Source organism: Phaseolus vulgaris, chromosome 5 (assembly GCF_051622355.1).
Source record: "Phaseolus vulgaris cultivar YP4 chromosome 5, ASM5162235v1, whole genome shotgun sequence".
Lineage (NCBI taxonomy): Eukaryota > Viridiplantae > Streptophyta > Magnoliopsida > Fabales > Fabaceae > Phaseolus > Phaseolus vulgaris.
In genome coordinates this window covers 2,824,804-2,849,177 of record NC_143502.1, presented here as the reverse complement: position 1 = coordinate 2,849,177, position 24,374 = coordinate 2,824,804, and the positions used below count along the sequence as shown (strand labels likewise).

At 32.2% G+C, this 24,374-nt stretch overlaps 3 protein-coding genes across 3 annotated transcripts; all 3 read right to left on the bottom strand.

Moving 5' to 3' along the window:
* Positions 1–4,189: 4,189 nt before the first annotated feature.
* On the bottom strand, positions 4,190–5,364 carry LOC137834807 (F-box protein SKIP22). Its single transcript, XM_068642997.2, is given in 2 exon segments — positions 4,190–5,061; positions 5,064–5,364. Coding segments are annotated over 2 exon segments (1,158 nt in total). The 5' UTR covers positions 5,350–5,364.
* A 4,492-nt stretch (positions 5,365–9,856) lies between these two features.
* LOC137834806 (E3 SUMO-protein ligase MMS21) lies at positions 9,857–14,407 on the bottom strand. Its single transcript, XM_068642996.2, has 7 exons — positions 14,210–14,407; positions 14,063–14,134; positions 13,867–13,977; positions 13,661–13,771; positions 11,829–11,968; positions 10,208–10,293; positions 9,857–10,124 (listed from the first exon to the last, which is right to left on the bottom strand). Exons 1-7 carry the CDS (start codon positions 14,300–14,302, stop codon positions 9,997–9,999), a joined length of 741 nt encoding a protein of 246 aa, XP_068499097.1. The 5' UTR covers positions 14,303–14,407; the 3' UTR covers positions 9,857–9,996.
* A 7,613-nt stretch (positions 14,408–22,020) lies between these two features.
* LOC137834805 (F-box protein SKIP22) lies at positions 22,021–23,384 on the bottom strand. The gene has a single exon (XM_068642995.2). It carries the CDS (start codon positions 23,346–23,348, stop codon positions 22,185–22,187), a length of 1,164 nt encoding a protein of 387 aa, XP_068499096.1. The 5' UTR covers positions 23,349–23,384; the 3' UTR covers positions 22,021–22,184.
* Between the last annotated feature and the right edge of the window lie 990 nt (positions 23,385–24,374).

Genomic DNA, 24,374 nt, shown 5'->3' with positions numbered 1-24,374 from the left:
AAAAAATTCACACAAGTACTTTCATATGTTGTTTGCACCCAGGTAAGAAGGCACGTCCATATACGAATAACAAAAAGAAGATACGGGGAAGAAAAGTCAGGACGTTTTGTTTTCGGAAAACCAGTTTTGTTCACTCTCTGTCTGGGACTTACTACGCCTTACTCCTTGGGAATTTTGATTTGAAATTTTTACCAGACGTTCGTCACTGTGTCTATTGAGTTTTGGCTTAGATTTGAGCCCTAGATTTGTCCCACAAAATTGGCAAGAAATTTTTCATTGATCACTATCAGGGCCGAAAGGAAGGTTCGTTCGTGTGTGAAACTGTTTGATTTTTTTCGTGGGTCAATACTCATTCGTTTGACCTGAAATTTGTCGCATTTTCTCCCGAATTCAGTGAAGATTCTTACGTGGAATTCCAGTAAAAAACTATTTTGGGAGAATTTTTCAGAATTTTTCGCTCAAAACAAGGCTATCATCTACGAAAACTTGTGAAATTTCGCCATACTTTCTGCAATTTTATTCTGCGTCCGTATTGCGCTGAAAAAATTCACACAAGTACTTTCATATGTTGTTTGCACCCAGGTAAGAAGGCATGTCCATAAACGAATCACAAAAAGAAGATACAGGGAAGAAAAGCCAGGACGTTTTGTTTTCAAAAAACCAGTTTTGTTCACTCTCGGCCTGGGACTTACTACGCCTTACTCCTTGGGTGTTTTGATCTGAAAATTTTACCAGACGTTCGTCACTGTGTCTATTGGGTTTTGGATGATATTTGAGCCCCAGATTCGTCCCACAAGATTGACAATAAATTTTTTATTGATCACTATCAGGGCTTAAAGGAAGGTTCGTTCGTGTGCGAAACTGTTTGATTTTTTTCATGGGTCAATACTCATCCCTTTGACCTGAATTTTGTTGCGTTTTTTACTGAATTCAGTGGAGATTCTTACGTGGAATTTCAGGGAAAAACTATTTCGGGAGAATTTTTCAAAAATTTCCGCTTAAACCAAGGCTATCTCTACCAAAACTTGTGGAATTTCGCCCTACTTTATGCAATTTTTATTCTGCGTCTGTATTGCGTTGAAAAAATTTACACAAGTACTTTCATATGTTGTTTGCACCCAGGTAAGGAGGCACGTCCATAAACGAATCACACAAAGAAGATACGGGGAAGAAAAGCGATAACTCTGCTAGCACATGTTAACTATTTACTTATTTTCTTTGCAGAAAGAATGTTGACCCATATCAGTAAGGTAGAGCTAGTCGAGATGGCTAAAAAGATGAGGGCAGCTGCTAAGATGCCCAAGGATTCTTTAACTCGGAAAAAGAAGGCTCGAGTCACAATTACCCAAGCCCCGACCGAGCAAGAGGAGGAAACCACCTGGGAGCTTGTTTTTAAGAGGAAAAGGAAGGCAATTGCTCCTCCTACTGAGCACTCTATTCAAGAATGCGAAGCGGAGAGCTCTAAGAGGAAAAACGTGTGGGATCTGAGCTTCACAAAGAAGTAGAACGCTTTCAATTTGAGCTCAAGCATTCAAATTGTTCTGACCTCAAGTCGTTGGACAGCATCGCTAGGGTCAATCACCGCATCCGAGGTATTGTCCGCTTTGGAGGTTGTTGCTTTGTCACGGTTTTTTCCTAAAAAGGCGCCTCAAAGGGTGAAGGGATGAAGGAGTATATAAACTGCCCTTGGCCTCGATTCCTGAGCGATGTGGAGAACAAGCTCTTGGTTGAAGTGGACAAGCTGAAAGGGGAATTGACCCGTAAAGATGAGGATCTTGCCAAGACCACAAAATCATTTAAGCAAGATGATGCCTAATCCTATCTTGTGGGATTTGAGGCAGTTGTCGAATAAGCATCAACACTTAATCCCACCCTGGACTTCTTAGAGTTCAACCCAGGTAAAAGCCTTTTGACAACTAATAACTTCCTAATGCATGGTTGGATTTCCTCTTCAAAAGTTTGGGTATCTTCTTCACTAGAGGATGAAGAAGAGTGTTCGTTAAGGGAAATGTCTTGTTCTTTGCAAGAGACATTTTCAAGACACTTAAAACATTGAATATTTTTACTCTTAACTTCTTTAGAAGAATCTTTATCTTTATATTTATCTTTCTCTTTTTGTTTGTTTTTATCCCTATCTTTCTCGTATGGTCTACCTTCTTTACTCAAAGTATTTATTGTCCAATGAATACTCTTTCGTTGTATAAGATGATGTAGAGTAGTTCTTTAAAGATGATTTTCTTTTTGGATTTGCTCTTCTACTCTCACACAAAGTTGAACTAAATCATTTAAATCATTAAAGCTTAAGAGTTCATCTTTATCTCTTATTTCCATATTGAGATTACTTTGGAATCGAGCGAGAGTTGTCCTAGGTTCTTCTCTAATCTCAGCCTTTAACACGAGTAACTCCATTTTTTGTCTATATTCTTCTACTCTCATGTTTCTCTATTGGAGGTGTTGGAGTTTTTGCATTAACACCCTATCACAATATGATGGTACATATCTCTTCCTAAGGAAAAATCTTAGCTCATTCTATTATTTGATGGAAGGGTTTTAGTTAACTTTAAGGTCTCCTCCTAACTATAATTAGCCAATAATAACACAAACTTGTAAATTTTTTAAAATACTCTGTATTATGAATTTGATTCTCAAATTTTTATCACAAGTGTGCAAGACAACAAATAAGCACTGGTCTAATTTGCATAACAAAATATGCACTAAAAATTTTTAAACAATTGAATTACCCATAACAGAGAACTCACAGTGCACTGAAAACATTCACACTGAACATCATACTTTTATGAATTATAACTTTTTAAGACAATATTTTGATATGCCTTTTTAATACATTGATGCTAACACCACGAGCTATATGTGTTTATATGTGTTTAAAATTGATTGAAACATTTTTTACAAACAATTGAACTTGCACTCTAGGTTTCAAGAAAAGGATCTAAAGAATTCAAGCAATTAGAAAAATAACTTGCAAGATAATTAGAGGATTTAGTGAATTGAAGACTTGCTATGATCTAAAACAAGTGAATAACAAAAAAAACATAAAAAGTACAAAACTTATACAATTAAAAATCACAAACACGACTGTCATGTTAAGTGGAAACACAGACACTGTCATGTATCTGTATTTTCTAATTTTATTATAAACTAAAGTTTATCTGTAATTTTTAAATATTATTATAAATTTATAATAATATATAAAGTAAATTAGCATTTTTAAATATGCCGATTCAAGAAATACTTTCTTTTAAGAGAAATGAATTAATTTAATTTGAAAAAAAATCTAAATCAAATATAAAAACTGATTATTCAATTTAGTTTTATTTTAATTAAATATAAAATTTATTCAGAATTAAATAATATTTTACAATTCAATCTGAATTTGATCTTCTAATTTTATAACCATAAAATTATTAATTTTTTAAAATTCTATAATAAAAATTTAGTATGTTTTCTTAATAATTACTTCATATTTGCAATTTTAATTTTATGGATAAATTGCTAATCTTACCATCATAAATTATATATATATATATATATATTTACATTTTTGTTACCATATTTTCAAAACTATAAAAATATAATTAAATATAATAACAAATATTAATAAATATATTTTTTAGTTGTTAACCAAACTCTAAGTATATTTTTTAAAATATTTCTCTTTTTGAATTGATTTAATTTTAAATATTTTTTTTATTTTTCAATTATAATTAAATATTCAACTTAAAACCTAATATAGTTTTTAAATATAGTTTTCTTATAACATTAAAATTAAAAATTAAAAATTTCATATTTTTTAATTAGAGCACACTAAGGTATATAGACCAAATTATTATCTTATAATTTCAATAATGTCTAATAATGTCTAATATTTCGATGCTATTATACGTTTCAAAATCTAAAATTTTCCTTCAGTACGGGTATTATCATTATATATTTTAAACCGTATTCACAATTAATTTGAATACAAAAAATTGTAATCTTGTAAATAATATCACTTTTAAAATCTTTTTCTCCATGTAAAATAATAATAGTGGAAAACAATATAACAAATATAATAAAAATTAAAAAGTAACCTGATATGAAAAAACATGTTTAAGCTCAAAACAATGTTGTTATTCGTAGAGAACTTATATAATAATATTTTAAATTAAAAAATAAATAAAATATTAATTTATTTCTTTAACAATTGCGATAAAGACTTCACTTGTGTATTCAACATGTTACCTACCAAAACAATCCTTTGCATGCACTTGTTCTTTTTTTTCTGTGTTTGCCATGACAGAGCAAACAAATCCTTGAAAACAGAGTCTCCGAACTTCTTCTTCCTAAACTCCTTCAAATACTTCTTCTTCCACAACTCATTGTCACTGCAAAGGAATCGCAACTCTGAACATGTGCAAGCTACTTTCGCCAAATCAACACCAGGAACACGCTCCAAGATCAACCCCTTAAGCTCCCTCGGTAACTTCATCAAACAAGGTGGAAGATCCAATCCACCCTTTTCACAAAGGTCAATCAACAGGGGCAATGCAACTCTGTCTTTCACCATCTTCAACATTTCAAAAACTTCTTTCCCTTCACTGCCTTTAGATTCACCGTTCACCAGCCTCAACTCCAATGGCCGGACATATTTACGTTTATCCAAACAAACATGGTGCAAGTTCGAACCAGAATCATCGGACAACCCCCCACAGACATTCACAAAATGTTGTCCCAGTCTCTGAAACTTCAAATTCACACTATGAGAACCACCACCTACCAGAATCTGAGGCAGGGTATACCTCAACGATATCATTGAAGAAAACGGCGAAGGAGAATCATCAAGAGAGGGAAAACAACTAATTGCTGTACCCGAATCCTTGTCGATTCTAAGAAACCCGTGTTCAACAACCACTCGGTGGACCGTCAACGTTAACAACTTGAAATCATTAAGGTCGTTTTTCGGAACCCTTCTGAGAAAGGAAGGTTCTGAATCGGTACTCAGCACCACCGCCTCATCGGACTCCACCTCTGCAGAATCCAAAGTTGGATGCTTTTCAACGGGGGGGTGAAAGGGGCATCTCCGGCGAGGGTTTGGGAGGAGAAGGCGGCGGGGTTGAAGGAGTAGAAGATGAGGTGGTGGTCGGCCACGCCAAGGGAGTGGAGAGAAACGTGCGGCGAAGAGGCGCGAATTTCGTCCTTTCTGTTTAGGGAAAGGTGCAGAGAAGAGGAAGAAGATGAAAAAGGGAGGGAGTGAGAAAGGGTGTCGACGAGTTGTTGCAGAGAACATGAATTTGGGACTTTGATTATGAGGGTTCGGTTCAATTCCAAGGATTTGAGTCTCAGTTTCATCGTCTTTGTGTTTGATTCCGCGTCTCTTCAGTTCTTAAGAGATGAGATGAAATAAATCAATATATAAAGACAAATTTTCTTTAAAATATTTCTTAACTACTTTTTGAATATACACAGTGGATTTCTCAAGCTTTCACTTAATCAGTATTTAATTATTTGGTAACTGAAAATTTCTTCAATATATAAACATAATTTCTTTTTAATCTGTTTCGTAACAATTTTTTTTGGTCTATGTAATATTTTTTCGATTTTAATCTTATTAACAGAAATACAAACACTATCTGTATTTTTTAGTTGTATCATAAATTTATGTGTACGTCTATTTTTTTTTAAATATTAAATTTATACGGTAATATTTTAATTTATTAAAAACTCATGTGTATTTGTATTTTTAAATGTAATATTATAAACTTATGCTATAATATTCTAATTGATTATAAATTGTGCGTATTTATATTTTTTAAATATTATCATAAACATTTAAACTTTGTGTTTATTAAAAAAAAATTATTGATCAAAACACAATAAATATAGTAGTTATATGTGATAAATTTACATCTATCATTTCAAATTATAACATATATTTTATATACATATGTTCTACTCTCACACAAAGTTGAACTAAATCATTTAAATCATTAAAGCTTAAGAGTTCATCTCTATCTCTTATTTTCATATTGAGATCACTTTGGAATTGAGTGAGTATTGTCCTAGATTCTTCTCTAATCTCAGCCCTTAACATGAGTAACTCCATTTTCAAGAAAAGGATCCCAAAGAATTCAAACAATTAGAAAACATAACTTACAAGACAATTAAAAAATCTAATGAATTGAAGACTTCCTATGATCTAATACAAGTCCAGAACAAAAAAAACCATAAAAAGTAACAAAACTTATACAATTCAAAAAACACAAATACAAATCAAGAAACGATGACCAACATTATTTGCAGCATTTTAGCAAACACCTAATGAATGCATTCATAAATATGAAATTATGACAAATTTGAAATCACATTACATGAACTTTTCCCGATTAAAATTCAAGAAGACTAAAAAAAAAACATTTAATCGTAACAGCTCATGCAAAAACCAAGTCTAGTCTTCATGGTTTTTGGAGGTTCAAGGTGACTTAGTGAATTTGAACCGTTTAAATTTGCAACTATTTCGTGAATTTGCAAGGATTCATTAAATTTTGCACTGTTGAAATGGAAAAGGAATGGAAGCACTTTATAATCTGTAAACAAAATTTTTCTTTAATCTGTTTCATAATATTTTTTTATGTACATAATTTTTTCTGATTTTAATCTAATTAATAAGTGGAAACACAGATAGTACCATGTTTATGTATCTGTATTTTCTAATTTTATTATAAACTAAAGTTTATCTGTATTTTTTAAATATTATTATAAATTTATAATAATATATAAAGTAAATTAGCATTTTTAAATATGCCGAGAAATTTTGTTTAATAAGATTTTCCATTTCATACACTTTCTTTCAAGAGAAATGAATTAATTTAATTTGAAAAAAAAATCCAAATCAAATATAAAAACTGATTATTCAATTTAGTTTTATTTTAATTAAATATAAAATTTAATCAAATTAAATAATATTTTACAATTCAATTTTAATTTGATCTTCTAATTTTATAACTATAAAATTATTAATTTTTTAAAATTCTATAATAAAAATTTAGTATGTTTTCTTAATAATTACTTCATATTTTCAATTTTAATTTGATGGATAAATTACTAATCTTACCATCAGAAATTATATATATATATATATATATACATTTTTGTTACCATATTTTCAAAATTATAAAATAAAATAAAATATTAAAAAAAATTAATGTTTAGTATGTTTTAGATGTTAACCAACTCTAAATATATAATATTATAATTTAATGTAATAAATAGTTTAATTTGATTTTCTTAAAAATGTTTAATACAAAATTTGAACTAAACTAATTAATCAAGAAACGAAAATACAAAATTCATCAAAAATTCAATTTTAATCTTATTTAAAATGATTTTAAAATATTTCTCTTTCTGAATTGATTTAATTTTAAATATTTTAATTTTTTTAGTTTTTTATTATAATTAAATATTCAACTTAAAACCTAATATAGTTTTTAAATGACAAAGTAGTTTTTAAATATAGTTTTCTTATAACATTAAAATTAAAAATTAAACATTTCAGATTTTTTAATTAGAGCACCTAAAGTATATCGACCAAATTATTATCTTATAATTTCAATAATGTCGATTTTCGATGTTATTATACGTTTCAAAATCTGAAATTTCCCTTCAGTGGCTTCCGGGTATTAATTGGATTTTAAGAGTGTTAATTTTATGTTATCATTATATATTTTACACCGTATTCACAATTAATTTGAATTTTTTTTTAATCTTGTAAATAATATCACTTTAAAATCTTTTTCTCCATGTAAAATAATAATAGTGGAAAAAAATATCACAAATATAATAAAAATTAAAAAGTAACTAAATATGAAAAAACATGTATACAAGTGATTCACGAGGAGAACTTATATAATAATATAATAATATTTTAAATTAAAAAAATTAAAATATTAATTTATTTGTTTGTTAAATGCAAAATACATTTTTATTTATTGTTGATAAACACGTACACTATGTATAATCTCTAAAGTGTAATAGATAAAATCTTTTTTATCCTTTAATAAACTTATGTAAGTTCATAAACTATTAAAATTATTGAAATAATAATATTTTTGAGGGTTGTATGCAAGCGCATGTTGTCAAATTATTCAGATTCTTATAAATTATATAAATTGAGAATAAAAATTTATATGTACAAATATGCTTCAGTCTTCTTTAGAAAAGAAAAAATATTTTTCAATGAGGGATTGAAAAATATTTGTTCTTTATTTTTATAATTATACTTACAATTTATATAATAAATTTAAATTTTTAACAATTTAATGTATTTCTTATTTCTAAAATTATGATAAAATAGAGCTAAAATAGTAAAAATTACAATTTGAATTGGAGAACTCACAAGTATATGGTGTATATCTTACCACGGTTAGAAACGAAGAGCTGCACCGCACTAACGAAGAGTTACGTCGTGGCTATCTGGAGCTGAGCACGACTTTCACAGACGGCACCGCGTCTCGTACCGAAAGCATAAGGTACTTGGTTGTGAACGCCGACTCGACGTACAACATCTTGCTGGGAAGGCCAACCTTGAATCAGCTAAGAGGGGTGTCGTCCACCCGACTCGGCCCGGCATGAACCACACTCAACTCAACATGAAATGAGTCAAACCTAACTCCACCCAAGGTGGGTCGACTCGACCCAATCCAATGTGGGCTTAAGTGACTTGATGTAATGTGAACCTAACTCTACATGACCTAACTTCAATACAACTCTACTTAGACTGGATGTGGACTCGACCCAACTAGACCCAACCTAGGTCCGACTCGACTCAATCTAACATGGACCCAACTTGACTCAACTCAACTCAATTGAGTTAGAGGTGGGCCCGAATTCACTTGGGTCTGAAATGACTTGACTCAAGTTGGTGTCCAACATTACTCGACCTGACAAGAGCTCAACATGGGTATAACTCGACTCGATCCAACATGGGCCTAACTCTACTTGGCATGACGTGGACCCAACTTGACTTAGTCTAATGTGGGTTTGATTGGACTTAACCCGACATGGACTCAACTTGACTTGGCCCGACATGGATCCTACTCAACTTGGTCTAAGATGCGCCCAACTTGACTAGGCTTGATGTTAACCTGGCTTGACATGACTTGATCGAGTCTAACATTGACTCAGTTCAACTCAACTTAACGTGGACCTTATCAATCTTGACTTAACCTGGACCAACATGACCTAAGCCCAACGTAATGGACCTACTTGACTTGGGTTTGACCCAACCTGTCCATCTTAACCTAGGATCGATCAAACAAATTAGTTATTCGTGACTCAACCTGACATAGGCACAACCTAACTTGACCAACATGAGTTCAACCCACATTGGCCTAACAAAAGCCATCTTAACATGACCTAACCTATCCAAAACTGGACTAAACTTGACTTAGACTTAGTCATACCAAACTGTTCTTACTCAACCTAGACCTAATTCGTCTAAATTTGACCTAAACACAACCTGGCATGACCCATGTTAACCATGTTGAAATGCACCTAACCTAACTTGATCTAAGTCCAACCTAACTTTGTTCATACTAAGTTTGGATTTACATTAAGTAAATGTTTTTAATGTGTATAAAGGATTTTTTTCACTTTCTTTTTAAATGTTTATTACTTTAAAAAAATTGTTCATGGGTTTGGCCCTAACCCATGGGGATTTTATTGTCATTTTGGCCCTATGGGTTTTTTCTTATGTGGGCTTTTCAACCCTTACCCATGTGGGTTAGGGTCAAGCCCTGTGCCTGGCCAAAGTGACAAGTCTATTTACAAGTTGAAACCTCTTCAATTAACCAACCTAGTCTGGCATGTCAACTAAGATATTGTAATTATCCTAGAATAGAACGTACACAACCTAAAAATATTGACAAAGTAATGGATTAGGAGTAAGTGGATGTCCAAAGGTACTTTCCTATACAGAGAAAATCTAGGTTTGATCAATCACTAATCCTCATTCAGCATGGTATAATCTTCTACTTCAGTTTCTTTATTCATTTTGCGCATTTCATCGATCTCAATTAATAACAACGGATCTTGCACCAGCTTATCTCCCTGCAATATCTTTGGGCAACCTGACATAGAGATTTGGTTAAAGAGAAACACAATGGTGGCATAAGATTCATGTAAAGGTTCAAACGAGACAACAATCATCTACCTGATATTGGGCATTGACCACGTTGTTGCTTTGACTTCAAATACTGCATAATTACTTTCTTTTCATAAATGTGCCTACATTCCATGCTGCATCAATGAAAGGGAAACATGAGTTACATATATTATATCATCATCATCTTAATAAGGCATAACAATAATTTTTCTTTTAATGAGTTGTTACAATTCAGAACAAAATAAGCCATTTTAAGACTTCATAGTCAATTCTTAATAATAGTATGTTGTAGTATCGATAATCGTCTTGTTTCTCATGAAGTGCCTTGGTGCTAACATAAAGGGCATCTAAGACGTAGCTGGTGAGCCATGTCATGAAGCATTATTTGACACCACTAAAACAATGAAAACTCTTGCCAGCTAAATTTTGAATTTTCATTTCCATATTTACATGATTCCAGGAATTGTAATGAACTTTCCTACATACAGAGATTTCCTACATACAGAGATGTGGGATATACCTTTATGGACAAGTGATGCTAAAGATTAAATAAATACGAACTCTCACGGCGAGTAAACAAGTCAAGCATAGTCAAAGACTTTTAAGTTGTATCTCAAGCATTAATTGTGATAAAATTGCTACTCATACTCTGATAATATATTAAAGTGGTAAAATTTAAAGCTTGAAATTGATTTGTTCAAAAAAATGAGCTCAGCTTAATTATTTCATTTATAACTTGATTGTTTTCTTTTCCTAGATCAAATTTTCCTTTAAGTGTTTTTTTGTTTATTAATTTAGTATTTTGTTGAGTACATATACTAGAAAATGAAGAGTAAAGCAACTCTACAAAAAGTTGAGTTAGGTAAATAGTGTATAGTATTAAATCAATAAGATTAAAATTTACTAAGTAAAACAAATTATTAGTATACATAAATTTTCTTATTTATCGTTGCTTATTTTGTGGTAGAATACACAAACAAAATCACAGGCTGTACATGAGCTTTTAACAAACCTATAAAGCCTGAGCCTACCTGAGGTAAATATGCATTATAGGTTTAAAAATATGCCTTCGATTACAAGTACATAGATAAAAAAGTAACAATAATAAATTATTGTTTTCTTTTTATAACATCAGTTATTTTATCATTTATTTTATTTAGGTTCAGGCCACAGCTGAGAAAAAACACAGCAAATTGAAAATTAGAAAGATACAAACATGTCTTTCTTAATGATTTGCATGTGGATTTTTCAGCCTTAAACCTGAAGTCAACCCCTTTTATCTCCTGGATGAATCAGCAGCACAGACCTTAATGGCACCATATTCCACCAGATAGCAGGCTTAACATGCTCAATATGTTATCCTTTCAACAGGAATTTTCTGATAATTTAGACTAAATCTAGAATTACCAAACGTAGCACTTTTAATTTTGCAATCAATTTTTTCACCACATACCTAGGATTTTTTTCCTGTTTACCCATTCTGCCTAGCAAACGACATGCATACATTTCAAATAAACACATTTGTCAAGAAATAAAGTTGTGATGGAAAAACAATTCAGTCAAATAAATTATGTAAACTTTAATTAAAATATAAACAAAAAAGCTGTAACTCAAACTACTAACACAGAAGAAAACATTATTAACAGAAACAGGATGGTTCATATGTTACCTGCGAACTGGCTCTACAAGCTCAGTGATAGGCTTTCCAGTCAATGGACAAGTAACATTTAAAATATTAGACTGCGTACTGGTCATTACAATATCCTCTTGCTCTTCACCTGGCATTGGCTGTCCCGTGTGATGAACATTCTAAGGATCCAGATAAATAGCAAGCAAATTAGATTTGTTACAGGAATCCAGCTAACAATACTTCGCAGAAGGAACTTAGTAAAGTCCCAGTAGGCAGGTTACAAAAGTTACAAATTAAACAGGATCATGGAAGCATAATATTATAAAATGAAATGCATATTAAAATGTGCAAAGTACAAACCAGTATTTACTTCTTCTCTCTCCTTCCTCTCTCAGTACATAAATACTGGTGCGTGTGTGTGAGCATGAGAAAAAAAAAATGCAACTATTCACTCATGCAGTGGCAGACAATCTAAGGAAGTGGAAGCCCTGGCTCACTCAAAAAACTTATACCTATTGTTTTGTACCTAAAACATTTTAGTGGCTCAATAAAACTATATTTTCACCATAAGTGATTGGACTCCCACTAACTTAAACATAAAAAATGGAAATTGCTGATAGTTTTTAACATCATTCTATTATCACAAAGAGAAGAAAAAAAAGTGAAAATGCATAGAAGAGAGGAGGTCGGTCAGCTGAATCTTTGGCTCTTTGAGATGTTTATAAAACACTAGACCTTGTTTAGTTTATGAAGCATTTATTGTGGATGGTATATGAGCAGTTGTAAATGAATTCTATCCTATGGATTTCTAAGAACAAGAGAGGATTGATTTGAGATTTCAATTTCAACAACTTTATTCTTGATTTTGTTGGTTATTCAGATTTGAATAACTTGTCATCCAAGTGTGAATTGTGTGACGTTTTAGCAGAAACAACAAAGGCAAACACATCTAACTTGAGTGAACAAGTAAGTTTGCTTTATCTCAACTCTTCCAGTTTCTACATCTATTACAAAAAGATCATTTCAGCAATGAAAATAATCAAAATAAGACTGCATAATAAGATAGAAGACGAATTTCTCACAAATAATATGGTGATTAATGTTGAAAGAAATTGCTGAAATGTTTAGTTCGGATTCTCTCACAGATGACTTCCCGGTTTTTTAAAAGGTTCTTTCAATTAAAGTATTTAAAGGAGCAAAGAGCAGCAATTTAAATGCAAGTACATTTTTTCTTTTATATAATTTGCTGTTAGTTTACACTGGTAGGTTATTTGAAACTTTTGATTAAATTATATAAGAATAGTGTAAGCTTGATTAGATAATTTTAACTAGTATCTAGTGGCTCCCCAAAACAATTATAGTCAAAATCCACCACTGTCAAGAAAAAGTTGACAAAAATATTCGTTGAAAGAGAAATGTTAGCAAAAATCAAAGTAATATGCTGTTTCGAACATACTATTTATTATTGACCGAAATTTATAGAAAATTATGAAATTTTATAAGTTCCACTCATGATTTTGTACTTTCCAACTAATTTTAACCAATGATAAAGTGTTAATGGATTAAAATGTGTGTTACTAGCTCTCTGTGACTGCAAATTACATTAATGGGAATTCTTACCAGAGACAGTAGTTATATCTCTAACATTGCCAGAATCTGAAATCATTGCCAGCAATAAAGACAACACTCTAGTCACTAGATGAGTGGTAGATTTCCCAATCTTTAAATTCAATCACCATTACATGAACAAGATATTTAAAAAGAAATGATACTACACTATAAAATTAGGGAAGTCTACTGATTACCAACCAAAAATAAGAAAATAAACGCGATAGTTAATTTCATCCACATGGTAAAACAAAGCAACATACCCACACAGCTTCCTTAAACTGGCGTATTAAAGGATGTTTAGGAAGATCTGAAGATTGTTTGGCCTTAAACTCGGAAAGCTCATCCTCAAACAACTTACTAAAATTAGTGAACTGCAATTGTTACAAGAATAAGATAGTTAGATTTCAAATTATAAGTAATAGCATGCACATAGTAATAGAAGAACTAAACAAAAGGTGTCAAGAACCTCTTCTCCAGGCTGGTATCTGTTGGTAAAAACTTGAACCGCGGATGAAAATTGTACACTTAGTTCAGATAACCCTACTAACTCAATAACCGCATCTTCAAGCTCCTTCACCTAAAATGATTTTCACATTTCACTCTAGCTCAGGAAATAATGTTATCAAACACAAAGATGTTGAATGGTTGAAAAAGAGAAAAACCTTGTCAGGGAGGTTGTCTTCCTCCAATTGAACTGCTATGTCCTTCATCAGAAGCACGGTTTTTCGGATATCCTGAAAAAACCCTAGAAAATAAGTGACGAGCAATGAGAAACGGTGAAGAAAAGGGGAAGGGTTGGAGTTAGTTACGGCGATGATCGGCTGAGAGTCGGAGCAGAAGGTGGAAGCGGCGTTCTTCATTCGTGCAGCGACGCCACCGCTGCCATGTGAAGTTGACGCCATTCTCCGAGGGGACGGAGGGAATTTTGGAGGGAGAAAGCTAAATAATTCAAGTTCGCGAGAACACAGCGTTTCTTCAAGGCTATGACCATTTATTTATTTATTTATTTTCTGAGTGTGAGAAAGCAATTTATCGAGTGTGTAGCATTTTATTCCAATATCATTAAAAGAATCTAATTAAATGCATCAAATTGAGAAATATTTTTTATTTTTTTATTTAATCATACATTAATATATATATATATATAGATTTTATAATAATAATAAAACATAAAATTAAGAAAATTATTAATCTATTCATTCAGCAATTCGTTAACAGTGAAAGGCTGGGTTGAGAAAGGAAAACATTCATATAAAGAACAAGAAAAAAAGAAAAAAACATAAAAAAAAAGAAAAAAAATGAGAAAGTTTAAGGTTATCCAATAGAGAATAAGGGAGCATAATTATAATATTATATAGATATTAAACGAAATAATTCATATGACACTGTCATGAAAATAATATTTCCAATAACCCTCTTTTCTTTTTCTTGTGTTCATAATAAGATTTTTTTTTCAAATTTCTTTATTCTTTAATAGTAAAATAATGTTTGCTCCCTATGATAGTTCAGAAAAACTAAACATGTACCATTTAATTATTATTAATTATTTTATAATCTATTTCATAAAATTTATTTTAAAATATTATTTCCCTTCTAATTAGTTAACCATTAAAAAAGTTGTTATTTATAATAATAGTTTTTTTTATTAAAATTTAAAATCATAAAATTTGAAAATTTTTATTTTATAATACATAAAAAACTTTTTATAGTAATTAATATAAAATACATAATGTAAACAAATTTTAAAAAAACGGGTTTTCAATAATGATAACAACATATTCTATTATATATATATATATATATATATTGTATATATTGTAGGCTGGGGGCTTAGGTAGTACCTACAATTGTTGATGTGTCGGTAATCTCCTGGTTGCTTCAAGTCTCCTTCCTTAAATGCTGATGCTTCGGTCAGAGTTACTTACAAAAGTTACTCCAACGTTCAAATAAGTACTCTAGTTAAGGGTGTGTTCTGGTAAGTGGAAAAAAACGCACCTCATTCATCCACAGAAGGTTCTATTTATAGCATTAGTTTATAGGCCCTAGTTGTGATGAGTCGGACATCAGTTATTAACTGACATGCATCGTGGTCCCTTATTAATAAGGATGTCTACATTTTAGTTAATCGGTTTCAGTTGGTTTGTGAGAGATATTTTTCGTATATTTTAAGAAATTATGACTCATTCAATACCACCATTATAACTGTCATTATTGTCATTTATTATGTACCTTGAGATGTTATATAACTCAGTCGGTTGGTCCTAAGGTCGAGACTGGCTCATTTGGTGTTGACTGGTACACTTGTCCCCGAGGCTCGAAGAAATTAATTTTCTGAAGAGTTCGAGATGACCGTTGGAGTTTGCGAGGTCAGATGTGATCATTTGGACATATTAAATGCTTGGTAGAGATTTGACATTCACTTTTTTTAATAAAGCTGTCGTTTTATGAGCACTGTTCAATTGAAGAGATCTAACAATTCATATGTAATGTCGTTTCATATGACGAGTGACATGGGCCATTGGATGAATGTGGATCTAACGGTCCAGAGTTATTCACATGGTAACCTCTCTGCTCTTCGGTTTCCTATAAATAGGGCATCATTTGAACTCACTGCTATAGAGTTTACATAGTGTGCTTTGAGTGTTGATTCTGTCAAACTTTCTTTCGCTTTTCGTAAATTCAGGTTAGTAATGTCTTCTTCCTCCGACTCCTCTGATAGTGTAGTTAATATTGACTCATCCAATGTTACTTGCACCGCATCTGGTAGTGTGGGAGACGTGAGTAACTCAGACCACTTGGTCGGGTAAGACGGTTCGAGTTACGAGTGGGTTGATCCACATGTCTTGGACATCCCTACTTGCTTCAAGAGTCCAAATGATTTGGATAAATTTTTATCCAAAGTATCCTTCTTAAAATTGGATTCTCCCTCAGACGCTTTGATGGTCGATATTTGTGGTTACACCGATCGAGTGTGCCACGGATGAGAGAACGCACCCCACGACTTTCTTTTTTGTTTACAACACATGTTTTTATGACTTACATGTCACCCTTCCCTTCGACGAATTCACCACAGGGTTCTTTGGATCCTTAATGTGGCGTTGACCTAGTTGCATCCCAATTATTGGGCGGTCCCTTCAGGCATTTAGAATATTTTCAAGATATTGCCTACGCCTCAATCATTTCTATTATATTATAATTCATGTCCGAGTACTCCCATGAGTTAGCTGTCTTTATCAAGTCGACCAACGAGTATTCAATTTGCACCCTACACCACGTCATATAAAAAATTCAAAGAGAAATATTTCAAATTTTTTGTGGAGTTGGACGACAGACCTTATTTTTATGATGCGGAAGGGAGAACGAAGTTTCCTTTCCATTGGACCCAAAATTCAACAAGAATTGTCTCCTGGGCAAGGTCTTCGATGACTCCATGAGATAAATAAATTTTTGTTGTTTTCGACCATCTCCCAAATAAATTGCCTACTCGATTGTTGGTAGCGTTGTATGGGTCGTCCAAGAGGTGAACAAATTTTACTGGTATGTAGACTTCTTATGTACTTGATTGTATTCACTATGTTGAGAATGTGTTTAATTTGTTTGTTTTTTGCAGCCTTCATGTCTCGGATGGACCTAAAGTTAGGGGACTACATAACACAATTAAGACGTTAGATGAGCACAAAGAAACTTGGCAGTTTTGGGATGGTTGGAAAGGGAAATCCAGTTATTCCGGTCGACATAGTGCCTTCAAAAAACACAACTCCTCCCGTGAAACGAAAATGGGATCGACCTGCAAAGGCAACCCAACAAAATGTAAAGGCAAGATCCTCCTCACGTTAGATTTCCCTGATCGGCCCCCATCTCCAACTAGCACAAGTATCCATGTTGCAATGTCACCCAAAGAAGAGAGTGTAATTGCAGTTGTCCCCACGAATAACTTGATTATGAAGTTCATCGAGCTCCAAAGTCGAGCGCTAGTGGTTGGTCACACTCTCGGAGAAGAAGTAGAAAGAACCACTGTCGTGGTGGTAACCAAGCTAAAGAGCGAGCTGGCGGAACCATCAAGCTCTTTAAAAGCAACGTTGGAGGCGATGAGGGCGCTGGAGGAAAAAATGCGCCAAGTCTATATCGAAGTCGAGGAGGCAAAAAAGGCACTAAAATCCAAACTGGAAAAGGAAAAGGCTGAGGGCGCCAAAGAGAATGCCAAGGTTGGAGAGAGAGAGAGAGAAAAAAAAAACACTATTCGCTGAGGTGGAGAAGTGTCAATCCTTCATGCTACGCATAAGCGAGGACTGCTTCCATCAAGGCCTTTGTCAAGCATCCTTTTTCCATGGTATACCTGCCGAGGACGCCCAATATGACGTGGAAAAATATGTCGTTGAAGGGAAGCTAGTGTCGATCGGCGGAGGTACAAATGAGGCGATGAAGGATGTCGAGGGCCAAGGAGAAAATGTTGCCACCCCACAAAATGAGTCAGAGCCGTCTTTTGAGGAGTTATTTGATCCTCTGTAAATGATTATTTTGGGTCCGAGATGTGGGCATAAAATTTTTTTTTGAACTTATAGTTTCTAAATTTTTATGGTTTACATGTCCAAACATATTTGCCTACTGATCAACCGATCGATATAATATGTACATTATTTGTTAATCGTAATTACTCTTGCTTTCGTAATGATAACATTCTGATTGATTGAGTAGTTCTATAAGTTGTCGTAAGAATGTGTTAAAACTTTAGTAATGGTTGACCGAGCCAATAGGTCTTTGAACCCAAATTCCAGAGTGCTTGGTGCCTAAAAGATCTATCACCAAAAGATCGAATTTGCCAATTCCTGACGAGCTTGAAGGTCGTCTTCGACACCTCCTAGTTAATAACCAAAGAGTACATTCCACTTGTTAACCAAAGAGTACTTTTGGTGAAGATAACTCTGCTACCACGTGTTAACCATTTACTTATTTTCTTTGCAGAAAAAATGTTGACCCATATCAACAAGGCAGAGCTAGCCGAGATGGCTAAAAAGATGAGGACAGCTGCTAAGATGCCCAAGGATTCTTTAACTCGGAAAAAGAAGGCTCCAGTCACAATTACCCAAGCCTCGACCGAGCAAGACGAGAAAACCACCTCATGGCTTGTTTTTAAGAGGAAAAGGAAGGCAATTGCTCCTCCTACTGAGCACTCTCACTCAGATGGTTGAGTCCCGTATCAAGACGTCGCTCACTCAACTGACCATGCTTTGCCTCAAAATGTAATTGTCATTCAAGAATGCGAAGCGAAGAGCTCTAAGAGGAAGAGCGTGTGGGATCCAAACTTTGACATCCCCATATATGGTGAAAAGGCCTTCCTGCCCAGTTAGGACAAAGACAGGCTCATCGCTCACGACAAAGATCATCTGCTTCGTGACGCCATGAAGCAATTTGGGCAAGCCTTCGCCATGGGTTGCTTAGTTGTTACCAAGATGAGAGATCGGAGAGTGGCAGATGACCAGATAATTCAAGAGAATGCTGAGCTTTGCAAAGAAGTAGAACATCTTCAATTTGAGCTCAAGCATTCAAATGATTTACATCAAGAAGCTAAACGTCTTCGAGCTAAAAAGACTAAAGAGGCAACAGAGCGAGCTCAAGAGGTTGCAAGCCTAACCGAAGAAAAGAACAAGCTCTTGCTTGAAGTTGGCAAGTTGAAAAGGGAATTGACCCGTAAAGATGAGGATCTTGCCAAGACCACAAAATCATTTAAGCAAGATGTTGTCCAATCCTATCTTGTGGGATTCAAGGCAGCTGTCGAACAAGCATCAACACTCCATCCCACCCTGGACTTCTTAGAGTTCAACCCAGGTAAAAGCCTTTTGACAACTAATAACTTCCCAATGCATGGTTGGATTTCCTCTTCAGAAGTTGGGGTATCTTTTTCACTAGAGGATGAAAAAGAATGTTCTTTAGGGGAAATTGCAAGGGACATTTTCAAGACACTTAAAACATTGAATATTTTTACCCCTAACTTCTTTAGAAGAATCTTTATCTTTATATTTATCTTTGTCTTTTTGTTTGCCTTTATCCCTGTCTTTCTCACATGGTCTACCTTCTTTACAAAGAGTATTTGTTGTCCCTTGAATACTCTTTCGTTGTATAAGATGATGTAGAGTAGTTCTTTAAAGATGATTTTCTTTTTGGATTTGCTCTTCTACTCTCACACAAAGTTGAACTAAATCATTAAAGCTTAAGAGTTCATCTCTATCTCTTATTTCCATATTGAGATCACTTTGGAATCGAGTGAGGGTTGTCCTAGGTTCTTCTCTAATCTCAGCCCTTAACATGAGTAACTCCATTTTTTGTCTATATTCTTCTACTCTCATATCTCTCTATTGGAGGTGTTGGAGTTTCTACATTAACTCCCTATCACAATATGATGGTACATATCTCCTCCTAAGGAAAAATATTAGCTCATTCCATTATTTGATGGAAGGGTTTTAGTTAACTCTAAGATCTCCTCCTAACTATAATTAACCAACAATAACACAAACTTGTAAATTTTTCAAAATATTGTGTATTATGAATTTGATTCTCAAATTTTAAGACAACAAACAAATAAGCACTGGACTAATTTTCATAACAAAATATGCACTAGAAAATCATTTAACATCATTCTTTTCTGAATTATAAATTTTTAGACAATATTTTGATATGCCTTTTTAATACATTGATCCTAACATCATGAGTTATATGTGTTTAAAATTGATTGAAACAATTTTTACAAACCATTGAAGTTGCACTCTAGGTTTCAGGAAAAAGGATCCCAAAGAATTCAAGCAATTAGAAAACATAACTTGCAAGACAATTAAAAAATCTAATGGATTGAAAACTTCCTATGATCTAAAACAAGTCAACAACAAAAAAAACATAAAAAGTACCAAAACTTATACAATTCAAAAAACACAAATACAAATGAAGAAACAATGACCAAAATTATTTGCAGCATTTTAGCAAACACCTAATGAATGCATTCATAAATATGAAATTATGACAAATTTGAAATCACATTACATGAACTTTTCCCGATTAAAATTCAAGAAGACTAAAAAAAAAACATTTAATCGTAACAGCTCATGCAAAAACCAAGTCTAGTCTTCATGGTTTTTGGAGGTTCAAGGTGACTTAGTGAATTTGAACCGTTTAAATTTGCAACTATTTCGTGAATTTGCAAGGATTCATTAAATTTTGCACTGTTGAAATGGAAAAGGAATGGAAGCACTTTATAATCTGTAAACAAAATTTTTCTTTAATCTGTTTCATAATATTTTTTTATGTACATAATTTTTTTCTGATTTTAATCTAATTAATAAGTGGAAACACAGACAGTATCATGTTGATGTATCTGTATTTTCAAATTTTATTATAAACTAAAGTTTATCTGTACTTTTTTAAATATTATCATAAATTTATAATAATATATAAAGTAAATTAGCATTTTTAAATATGCCGATTCAAGAAACTAAAAGATGAACAACTATTTCGTGAATTTGCAAGGATTCATTAAATTTTGTTTAATAAGATTTTCCATTTCATACACTTTCTTTCAAGAGAAATGAATTAATTTAATTTGAAAAAAAAAATCCAAATCAAATATAAAAACTGATTATTCAATTTAGTTTTATTTTAATTAAATATAAAATTTAATCAAATTAAATAATATTTTACAATTCAATTTTAATTTGATCTTCTAATTTTATAACCATAAAATTATTAATTTTTTAAAATTCTATAATAAAAATTTAGTATGTTTTCTTAATAATTACTTCATATTTTCAATTTTAATTTGATAGATAAATTACTAATCTTACCATCAGAAATTATATATATATATATATATATATTTTTATTTTTTATTTTTTTTTGTTACCATATTTTCAAAATTATAAAATAAAACTAAATATGAAAAAAGGTTTAATGTTTAGTATGTTTTAGTTGTTAACCAACTCTAAATATATAATATTATAATTTAATGTAATAAATAGTTTAATTTTATTTGCTTAAATTTTTTTAATACAAAGTTTGAACTAAACTAATTAATCAAGAAACGAAAATACAAAATTCATCAAAAATTCAATTTTAATCTTGTTTAAAATGATTTAAAAATATTTCTCTTTCTGAATTGATTTAATTTTTGTATTTTTCGATTATAATTAAATATTCAACTTAAAACCTAATATAGTTTTTAAATGACAAAGTAGTTTTTAAATATAGTTTTCTTATAACATTAAAATTAAAAATTAAATATTTCAGATTTTTTAATTAGAGCACCTAAAGTATATCGACCAAATTATTATCTTATAATTTCAATAATGTCGATTTTCGATGTTATTATACGTTTCAAAATCTGAAATTTCCCTTCAGTGGCTTCCGGGTATTAATTGGATTTTAAAAGTGTTAATTTTATGTTATCATTATATATTTTATACCGTATTCACAATTAATTTGAATTTTTTTTTAATCTTGTAAATAATATCACTTTAAAATCTTTTTCTCCATGTAAAATAATAATAGTGGAAAAAAATATCACAAATATAATAAAAATTAAAAAGTAACTAAATATGAAAAAAAAAGTATACAAGTGATTCACGAGGAGAACTTATATAATAATATAATAATATTTTAAATTAAAAAAATTAAAATATTAATTTATTTGTTTGTTAAATGAAGAATACATTTTTATTATTGATAAAAAGACACAAAAACAATTTGAATTATGATAAAATAGAGCTAAAATAGTAAAAATTACAATTTGAATTGTAGAATTCACAAGTATATGGTGCATATCTTACCAGGGTTAGAGTCCATTGCACGTTGGAAAGCCTGATATAAAATTTCTTCCTTAGAAACCTTCCTTTGCCATGACACAGCAAACAAATCCTTGAAAACAGATCCTTCACTCTCTCCTCCAAACTCCTCCAAATACTTCTTCTTCCACAACTCATTCTCACTGCACAAGAATCGCAACTCTGAACATGTGCAAGCTACTCTCGCCAAATCAACACCAGCAACACGCTCCAAGATCAACTCCTTAAGCTCCGTCGGTAACTTCATCAAACAAGGTGGAATATCCAATCCAACCTTTTCACAAAGGTCAATCAACAGGGGCAATGCAACTCTGTCTTTCACCATCTTCAACATTTCAAAAACTTCCTCCCCATCACTGCCTTTAGATTCACCGTTTTCCTGCATCGACTCCAATGCCCTGGCATATCTACGTGTATCCAAACAAACATGGTGCAACCTCGTACCAGAATCATCGGACAACCCCCCACAGACATTCACAAAATGTTGTCCCAGTCTCTGAAACTTCAAATTCACACTGTGAGAACCGCCACCTACCAGAATCTGAGGCAGGGTATACCTCAACGACATCATTGAAGAAAACGGCGAAGGAGAATCATCAGGAGAGGGAAAACAACTAACCGCCGTACCCGAATCCTTGTCGATTCTAACAAACCCATATTCAACAACCACTCGGTGGACCGTCAACGTTAACAGCTTGAAAACATTAAGGTAGTTTCTTGTAAGGGCTTCTTTCAGAAGCCTTCTCAGAAAGGAAGGTTCTGAATTGGTACTCAGCAGCAGCGCCTCATCGGATTCCGCCTCTGCAGAACCCAAAGTGGGATGCTTTTCAACGGCGGGGGTCAAAGGGGCATCTCCGGCGAGGGTTTGGGAAGAGAAGGCGGCGGGGTTGAAGGAGTAGAAGATGAGGTCGTCGTCGGCCACGCCAAGGGAGTGGAGAGAAACGTGCGGCGAAGATGCGCGAATTTCGTCCTTACTGTTGAGGGAAAGGTGCAGAGAAGAGAAAGAAGAAGAAGAAGGGAGGATGCGAGAAAGGGTGTCGATGAGGTGTTGCAGAGAACATGAATTTGGCAATTTGATTACGAGGGTTCGGTCGAATTCCAAGGGTTTCACTCTCAGATTCATCGTCTTTGATTTCACTGTGAACCTGCAAAACTAAACAAATATTAAATAAATCAGTGAGGATTTCTCTTTAATTTATTAATAACTCCTTTTATTTCTGGATTTTAATTTTATTAGCAGAAATATAGCATATAACATATATTATTTACAAATATTTTTTTTTTAATTAAAGTTTTCTTGTTAGGCATCACTATGTAACTTGACATCTCAGCTAAACTGAGACCTCAAGTAATAACAATCATCTGCCATCACATAAAAAAAATATTATTAAAAATAAAATACAAAAATATGGGGCTAGACCAAAACCCATATGTTAACAAAAGTGATACCATTATACCTATTCATAAAGAATTCTAAGAAGAGACTAGTTGGGAGTCTATTATACCAATGAAAATTTACAAATATTATTTCAAATTATAACATATTCTTTTTATATATGTATGTTTTGAAGAGAAAAAACACTAATTTTGTAATGTCGATTTTGTATTTGTATCTATATGAATAAAGAGGGACTTAGATAATACCTGAAACTGGTTGTACAATTATTGATGTGCCGATAGCTTCTCTAAAGTCTCCTACTCACTCCGTGTAAAAAAAATATATTGTAAAGCTTATAAAAAAAACATGCATTACAATTATGTGTTATATATAGTGTTTTAGTCATGGACTCTTGTTATGATTTATAGCATAATTAGGGTTATTGGATAGGAAAGTATATTGATATATCCGAAAAATATTTGTACAATCTTTTTAATCAGTATTTAATTATTTGGTAACTGAAAATTTCTACTTTATAATATATAAACATAATTTAATTTTAATCTGTTTCGTCGTAACAACTTTTTTTTGGTCTACATAATATTTTTTCGATTTTAATCTTATTAACAGAAATACAAACATCATCTGTATTTTTTAATTATATATTAAATTTATGTGTACGTCTATTTTTTAAAATATTAAATTTTTATTACATTGTTACAACTTTATTCAATTTCTAAAACAGGTAATGTATAATATTATAGTTTGATT